Here is a 9,493-nt window from a genome sequence, read left to right as displayed (position 1 = left end):
ACACAAAGGTCACTAAGGCACTTGATGAATACAAAATAGAAACACTTGGCAAAAGAAGAACTCAAGCCACCCATTGAACGAAGGTAGAATCACCTCCATCGAGCCAATAAAAAAAAAGTCATCGAATAGGTTCATAACTATAACCGAGCACACATATATTGAGAAGGATAGCAATGCAACCCAGGATGCTCCTCATCAATCTAGTATCAAATTTCTTGCATCACATATAAAACATTTCTCACTTACACAATATAAGACATATTTTCATTGTTTCCACAAGGCAAGTATAGAACTTTGTAGGCTATCATAACCTAGTGCAAAATTAAACCATCAATTTAAGTACCTCAATGGATAATAGAACTTCATATCTTTCTTGTTTCAAGTATGTAAAGAATCATCAATACACTTATCATAAAATTATAGAATCTCAATGAAATGCAATCATACAATATGAAGTGCTCAATTTACTTATCACTTTAGAAAATTACCATTTTGACAATCTTTAAAATAATGCAAAGTCAACCCAAAATCATGACATACATGTGGACATTCCTATCCTTTTATGTCAAAAATAATATTAACTCAAAAAGACAATAATAAAGTCAATAGAAAATACATATACACATAGACTAAGCTTAGTGGACATACAATTGTGTAACTTGGGGTCACAATCAAGCATGGTGAACTCAAGGGTCTAGTGTAGAACTAAGAGCTCTAATATCATATGTAAAGACTACCCCTACAAAACCAATGACATGTTAGCAATCTCCATAAAATACATAAAGTCTACTAGACTCAAGGTCATTTGAATATTGATTAGTCAACAATAATTTATTTTATAAGATATATATATGAGGATAGGAGATAAATGAAATGTTCTAGACAGATCACAAATCAAATCAGTTACTGAAATATTATCATGTATCTTCCTAAGAATATTTTTTGACATGAAAGCTACCCAACCTGACACTAAGGAAGTCTAAATAAGTAAAACTAAGTGAAGTAATAAAATTGTGTAGCAAAATAATGTCAAGAATATTCAAGTGTGAGAGAACATACCTCAACAAGATAGAAAAACCAATCTTTTCTTGGTTATCATTTTAGTGTCATAGTCTCATCACCAACACTTTTAAAACATGACATGATTTATCTAACAAGGAGTTACATAGGATCCTACATGCATGCCTCCATGATACGAAGCTAGAGAAAATCGAATCTAGGAGTTTCATTAGTTAGTGAAGACATTTGGTATGTTTCTAGCTAAAACACTAAGGTGCTTGCTAATCTCCAAACAAAATGCACCAAAGACAAAAAAAAAAAGTAAAACATGATTACTTTTCAAAATTGTGAAAACATGGCATATTTTTTATCAGAAAATATACAAAACATAAAGATCAAGTGCTGAAAATTTCAAAAAAAAATCATTGTATTTTTGCTTTTTTGAAATTTACTCATTGATGCAATTTGTAAGGAGGAAAGGCACATCCAAACACTAATAAGTTATAAAGTACATACCTCTTTCTTTACTTCTCCTTGCCAACCTCTGCATTGAGTGCAAGGGCAAGTGTCTCACATTTTTGTGATTGTTAGCACTTTCTATGACCCTTCTTTTTTTTTAATCCCCTTGCATTTCTGGTCAATAATTTGATTAGACCCCACAACTTCTAGCTTCTCCCCCTTCTTCCTCTCCTTACAATAACCTTCTTCCCCCACCTATACCATATTATTCTTTAAAATGGTGGAGGATAATATTAGATCGTAACCACCATGAGGGAGTGCTGAAGATGCTTTTTAACGTCCCAATGGCATGGCCAATAAGAGAGCTACTATAGATAGTGATGATGAATTATTAATCAGCTTTGTAACCAATCTTTTAAATCTCCTACTTCCCAATTTACAATTGTAACTAATCTTCTCTAATTAATCAAATTTAAATATATAATATTTTCATTTTCATCAAATTGAAAAGGGTTTAACTAAAATTCCATGTGACCATAAAATTGTTGATCTATTCTGCATGAGAAAACAAGGGTTGTGACACAAATAGGCTAAAGAACTTGCACATAATTATAATACAAATATTTTAACTCATATTTCATTGTTCTCAATATATACAGAGTTGAATTTGGTCATCTTATTTAGAACTTCCAAAGCAACAATTGAACTTTTATACACACTTTTTTCTTTCTCATTCTGATTTCTGCCTCTCCTAAGGCTATGATAAGCTTCATCATTTCTAGAGAATGATACAGACAGGAAGAATTGCAATAGACTTTCACATTCCTTCAAGTTTTTAAATATAGACTCATTACAAGACAATGACTGAAATTTCGCCAATGGAATGCACTGCTCTTCCTTGAGAGCACCAATTCTTCTATGGTACTTCTTCAGAATTTTCTGCAACCCTATATGCAAATTGTAAAATTTAACTAGAGTATGAACAAATAGTTTATATATTTAGCAGAAATTTTGACCAACTTATAAAAGCCTTTGTTTCAGAATAATACCAGTAAAATTCCATACACTGTAATTCTCTAGAAGAACCAATTCTCCATGCAAGTTTACCAAGTCTTTGGCAAGCAACAAAACCATTTCCTCTCTTCTATCATTGTCCCCTACCATTGATTGGGTATGGCCATTCTTAACCTTTTCTATGCTCTCTTTCAGTGCCTGATTACATATGAAATGTTCTACGTTAGTGTTCATGATTAATCTGAATAGTCTATTTCAGATTATTGTGATATTTATCTTTTAATGAATGATTTACAAGAACCCATTGTCACATATTTACATGCTCATGAAGAGTTGGGATTGAAACAAGTCAAATGAAATGTCTTAAAAATCATGTAAAAAATGTAGCAAGGGAAACCAAAAATTAATATGATAATCATAATAAACTATACCTGCAAACGAATATGGCAATCTCTACCCTTCTCCTCCATGAATCTATTGATTTTGTCTACATCAAGACTAAGCAAATCAATGAAATCCATTTCACATGTATTCAAAAACTCTTTATTTGAATCACCCATGATAATACCATTTCTTACAGCTTCGATTATTTTGATTCGTTTCTTGAGAAAACTATAAGAAATATAATGATCTCTCCATTCTGGCAGAATTTGTTGCAATAACAACTCAAACCATTTCCCAAACTTCATAGTAAAATAACTTCTTGTGTTCCTTCAATACTTTGTATTCTCAGTTTATAGAAAGAATTGCCATCTTTACAAGGAACCGAGTGATTAATGTTTATAATGGATATTATTGATTGTTGATTGTCAATGGTCATAGCAAAAAATTTTCTCAATTAAATCTGTCCAAGTTTGGAGGGACATCCCAAGATGGTGAAAGTGATTAGACGGAAATACCAAAATAGTTAAATAAATGGTGGATGTAGCGAGATGATCAGCCTATGTTTTCCACGGCCACTAGTTTAATTTAAGCCATGTCTTTATACTTAGTATGAATTCGTACGTATACATCGATATTTCAATGATGGGAAGTAGACCAGGCGTCGTTAATTTTGAGAGTTCCTTGTTAAATCTAGTTGACTATCTTATCAAACTGTCGTAAATGGCTGAACATCCTACTCCATTTTGGCATTATTCATGAAAAAAACAATTTGTTTTTATTTCTTGAAGAGCTGTTATTCTATAGAGGAGTTGATATCGATGATAATCTACTTGGCTTTAGCAATACTATAGGAACAATTTGGTCATCTAATTTTAAATTTCTAAATAATATATTAAACTTTCATACACACTTTGTTTTATTTTGATTTTGTAACATTCCACACTTAATCACTGTAGTATTGATTATTTCCAAATAGTCATACACAAGAAGCATTATTAAATCAAACAACTTTCATTTAATACTTTTTAATATAAATTAATTAGAAGAAAATGGTTTAGAATGTTACTTATTCTATGTTACTTCTTTAGAATGCTTTACAAGCCAAATCAATTCATATTTTAAACTTTCAATATATTATCAAAAGAAGCTTAGATAGTTTTCTTCACTTCAATTTTTTAATATCCAAAATAAATTTCATTCACCCATATTTATAGAAGTGTTTTTTGAAATGTTCATGTAGAAATAATACCAAGACAATTGCATACATTTTATTTCTCTAAAAAATCCTACCATCAATAAATTTTTAAACAATCTTTCTCAAGTAAAACAATTTCCCCTCTTTCATGATTGTACATCACCATAGCTTGGGTATCACCATTCCTAAGATTTTTTATGTTTTGGTTAAGTGTATGGTTACATATCAAAAGTCATACAATAATTCTTTAAGACTAAATGTAATAAAGTCTTTTCTATTCGTGTGTTTTTTAACACTTAAATAATAATGAACCAAAATCCATCTTGCATTATAAAAGGAAGAGACATAATAAACCAAAAATTACATAAACATTAAAAAATATACTTTCTAATGGATCTGAAATTATTTGTCCTCCTACATGAAGATGATGTTTTTCTACTCAAGATTGAGAAAATTGATAAAATTCAATTCATGTAAAAAATTGGATTTGTTCCTCTAAGGAAATGAATAAAGAGTAATGATGTATATTTATTTTACTAGTTTAAATCCTATTTGGCTAACTCATTTTCACTTTTCAATTTATTATTAGTCCCTGTCATTAGGTAGGAGACTATAGTTTTCACTATCAATTTGGGCATTAGTTTAAATCTAGAAAATGGTGCAATATATCTTTAACCTATGATCCTAGGAATGTTTTCTATTAAAATGATGTTTAATTTTTTTATTTCCTTTTTTTCATTGGTTATATGAATTTATCCCGATAGTCTTTTTCTTTTTACCATCTAAAAATTCTAAACAAAAAAATTAAGATGAATTTTTTAGTGGCTCGACATAGGGCAAACATCAAATAGTTATAAATTTCTATGGACATGTCTATAGCTACAATGTGTCTTTTTGCATGCAATGGGAGGCTTTTTCATGGCATTTTATCAAGTAATTAAAGTGGGTGGAAGGAGGTAACAACTACACATGGAGGATGAAATTAAAGTTACTTTTCTTTCGATTGTTGCATTATGCACACATTATGGCTATGACTACCACAGATGATTACATCATTTTTCCTAGTATTTTCCTTCCCACAAAAGTCAAGTACAACTATTTTCTCTGTTAGAGTTTTTTAGATATATAGTTAATGGAATACGTGAGAGAAATTTTACAATTATGTCATTGCAAAATTTTTCTTACTATGATCTTTAGTTTAATTTTTGAAGGATTGTTTTCTTTTTTAAAAAAGAATTCATATTATGAAAAATGATTGTTTTTTATCAACATTGAAGTAATTTGGAGAGATTTTATTTTATCGTTTTTGAATAACACATATATCTGTTTGAATATGATTTTGTCAACAATCTTCACAATTTTTTCTAAAAAATTCGGTCATATTTTAGAGAACATGGTACAAATTTGAATAGATTTTAACATTATCTACAATGGACAATGTTAGAGTGGAAATATTTCTAAATAATTTTTGGACACTTGTTTTGAATATTTTCTCCTCTTATTTTTAAAAATATAGAGAATTCATGTACACCTATTTTTAAGCTAAATCTTTTTTAAAGCTATTATTTTTTCCCATTTTCTAGAATGAAATAGACATAGATCCTAAACTTCTGTTCTCATTTTGTCATAGGAATACCCACTTGGGCAAGCCAGAACTTTGTTATTTTCATATCATTGTCATTTGATGTCTTCAACTTTGTTGCAACATAGGGTGAGCATAGTGCTTCATTAGTTGATGGATGCGACTTTTTCTCATCAAGTGTAAATGGAATTTTAAAAAGGGAGAAAGAGAAAAATACTAAATGCATCTGAGGCACTAGGGTTTGCAAGGTGCTTGAGAGGTATGTCTTTTTGGTCTGAGATTATTTCCATGATTTGGGTTATATTCCAAGTTCAAACATCAGCTATTACATTGCTCACAACTCCCCTACTTATAAGTAATTACTAGATTATTTTTGAAAATTTTGAAAATTATTTTTTAGTGTCCACTTTTATTGAAAATGGGTGTAAGCTAGATATAAATTTTGCTTATAAATCTAAACCTTTAGCCCTCTTAGCTATGTTGTTCTTTGGTAAGCCCTACAAGAATATTTTTCTCTCGAAGAACTATTTTTAGAAGATTGTGTAGCGACAAAGCTTCTTCAAAAAAACCATTACAAAATGATTTCCTCTACCTCAACTATACTTCATCACAATTTTTTGTACTTTATAGTGTAAGAGAATGCTCATGATGATTTTTCTAAGTCAAAATCATAAATAAATATAACATAGGGTCTATGTTTTCAGTCTAAGATTTTTCCACTTTTTCTTTCACAAAAAACTTACTTCTGAAAGAATGTTTGTGCTTAAAGGGTTTGTTTTAAGAATTCTAAGCAAATCATACATCCTATTCTTCAACACATAATTCCATTTGGTAAAATGTGAGAAGGTTCTCATGGTGATCTTGTAGAGTCAAAATTTTTAAATAAAAAAAATAGTGTCCATGTAATCTTATCCAATGATAAAAGCCAATATCAAGGAGCGAGAAACAATTTTGAATGCCAAAATGAAAAACACATAGGTGTGAATAGATCCTTTGATTGAGAAAGAAACAGAACCAAAAGAAAACAATAGTTTACTTGCCATTTATGAGGGTTAGCAGTACAATCCCCAGAATAGGCATGGCTATAAAATTCCTTGTGCAGATTTGTTTTATGGTCTAGTTCAATTTATTATATTTTACAAAGAGAATCATATTTGTTTTGGTTTGGTTTGTTTCAGGGTTTTGAGAAGATAGAATCAAAATTGGAAACTCATAAAGAACTATATCAAACAAAATAGAAATGTAACAATGAGGAATTCTATACAACATGACCAAGTCTCTTTGCAATGTGACATCATTACACATCAAGTCCTTCTTTATTTTAGTTAATTTTTCTTTTGTTTCTCAATATCTTAAGCTTACTGCCATCTCAAGTTTTTCATTCACCATCACATTTATTGTCACCTTAGAATCACAATAAACAAGGAACACACAACATGGTCATAGGATGAGAAGAAAAGGTCATGGTTGCAGTTGCATAGAATGAATTTTTATCTACTGAGTTTATGTAACTATTTGCAAAATTGTTCAATCAATGATTTTGATATAAAAGTAGATTCACTTGATTTCTTGAGTGTTAGGATTAAAACATTCCTTACCTACATAACATTTTTTAATTGGAAGGGTGAGTACTTTTGCATTTCTTACCCTCAATTGTATTTAATTATCTATACACTAGACATTATATGTTATTTGTCAGGCTCCAACCATTAAATGTTAGGACTTGAATAAGTGACCTCTCATTTACAACAAGTAGCTTTATTAAATTTTTTTATATGCCTTTAATATTATCTATCAAAATTGCCAAGTTTTCTGCTATCAAACTACTTTGATTTCTTATTTGTCAAATGACTTTCTATCACAAATTAAAGTTGCTAATAAAAATATGGCCAGAACAACCACAATTTTTTATTGTTGACCTTGAAACCATCAAAAAGGCTAACTTGTCCACCACCAAATTTCCTATGTTGTAGTTGTAAAGGCTCCGTTGGACATACAAAAAAATATGGAAGCCTAGACAAAGAACATGAAATTTTTGACAGAATGCCTTAGAGATGTCATCTAGTGGAATGCAATGATTACAACATATCCACAAAATATATTTGGTGACTAAGTCTTTTAAATCCTTAAAGGAAATGAAATTGGCACGTGTAAATCCAAACTGATTGGTTTGTTCATCTTCTCTTTTATTCTTCAGAACATTTTTTGATGACTTGTACTAGCTTTATAATTGAGAGCCCCTGTGGGGCTTAGAATGAAGTTTCTTTGAAACAAGGATCACTGCAAAAATATACCTTTAATCAGGGAATCTTATGTATATTGATTGGTTTGCAAACTATTTTTTGGCCAACCAATGAGTTGATATGTGATCTGTATACTGTACAAAGCTTTATAATTTTTTTGCAATTTTGTTTTATTAACACAATATTTGATTCTGCATTTGTTTAATGCTGATATATATAGACATTGACTCTTTTTTTTAAGACTTTCTTTTTACATTCCAAAAAATACTTTACACTTCCATCACCTACTTTACCTACCTCACACCTACTTTTTCTACCTTACCCAGACTAACTTACTTTTCCTACCTTACACAAGGCAGCGACTGCTGCTTGATCAGAGCTCTTGTTCTACATATGAATTCGTGTATATAAACCTTATAGTCAAAATCCCTTCAGAAATATGTCATCATACAAAACTAGTATAATTAATTTTAGCATTAGAAACTAATGTATATTGAATCTTAAATTTGGACAACGTGGATAATGAATTTATTGGATACTTTTTGTATCGCTCTTTTTCTAATTGCCAATAATTAAATGAAAATGTAGGAAATCAATTGGAGAATGAAAAGATATTTGAAATACCTTGATCAAAGATAGTTGATAGGGGTTATCTTTGGTTGAGAATCATCCTACCTCTCGATACCAGATAATTCTAGGAGAGTTATGTAAAAGAATATTTGATGATTATACAAATACTACAAGGATATTTCATTTTATTGCTGACTATAGAAGGGCATAATTTGGTATCATATACTCTAAGGATCACTAGAGAATAATTCATATTAAGCCCAAAATCAATATTCAAAATACATTTACTATTTGAATAACTATCAACATTAAAAGAAGACATCCAAAAGAAAGTGAAAAACTTAACACAAACACTTGTCATCCAAAGAACCATTTGAAAGTAATTTATTAGTAAATATTTTAAGATATATAACTAATAAATTTAAGGAGGGTTTATCTTTATATATTTTGTGTATCATTGATCATAATCTTGAGTGTGATCAAAAAATTCTACACCTTTAAAATATGCAATACAAAACAATTCTTTGTTGGTATCGCATTGGAAGCCTCATTAATACTTTCTACAATATCAAGGTGGATGAAATAGATATATGAATACTAGTTTGTATAGACCTATATACCTTACTAATATCTTGTTATTATAAGGACTCAAGATTTTATAACAAACATTAAGGTTTATGCATGCCAATTATAAAAAGTAGGGGATGTGAAACAACATTTACGCATAATACCATAGCTACATTAACCCTAGACACAATATCTGCATCATTATTACCCAAGGATACAATAATATAAGATCATTAAAATCAATGGATAGAATAAGCTAATGTTCATTTTAGATCATAAAATAAATCAAAACATTAAAAGTTTAGATCATGTATAATAAATTAAATAAATTTGTGAGAATATTTCTAAATGAAGTCCATGGCAATTGAAAATGCAAAACAATATTAAGATTAATCATGGATATAATGCATATGGCTCTATCTAGAAGGGATTACCATGAAATATTGCATTCTAAATATTAGACTTGTACAAATATTTCAT

General features: G+C 29.6%; 1 protein-coding gene across 1 annotated transcript; it reads right to left on the bottom strand.

The window, feature by feature from the left end:
- Positions 1-2,088: 2,088 nt before the first annotated feature.
- LOC149543436 (SPX domain-containing protein 1-like) lies at positions 2,089-3,161 on the bottom strand. Its single transcript, XM_089796289.1, has 3 exons — positions 2,904-3,161; positions 2,508-2,670; positions 2,089-2,405 (listed from the first exon to the last, which is right to left on the bottom strand). The coding sequence occupies exons 1-3, from the start codon at positions 3,159-3,161 to the stop codon at positions 2,089-2,091; spliced, it is 738 nt and encodes a 245-aa protein (XP_089652415.1).
- Between the last annotated feature and the right edge of the window lie 6,332 nt (positions 3,162-9,493).

Source organism: Cupressus sempervirens, chromosome 8 (assembly GCF_028749045.1).
Source record: "Cupressus sempervirens isolate cs-2001-9-10 chromosome 8, ASM2874904v1, whole genome shotgun sequence".
NCBI classification, from domain to species: Eukaryota; Viridiplantae; Streptophyta; class Pinopsida; order Cupressales; family Cupressaceae; genus Cupressus; species Cupressus sempervirens.
This window is presented reverse-complemented; position numbering and strand designations above follow the sequence as displayed.

Bases quoted from the DNA above. Each gene is read 5' to 3' on its own strand.
- LOC149543436 (XM_089796289.1), bottom strand. From the start codon at position 3,161: ATGAAGTTTGGGAAATGGTTTGAGTTGTTATTGCAACAAATTCTGCCA. The intron at 2,671-2,903 runs GTATAGTTTATT...ATATGTAATCAG, and splicing joins ATTGCCATATTCGTTTGCAG to GCACTGAAAGAGAGCATAGA. The intron at 2,406-2,507 runs GTATTATTCTGA...ATTTGCATATAG, and splicing joins CAGTGTATGGAATTTTACTG to GGTTGCAGAAAATTCTGAAG.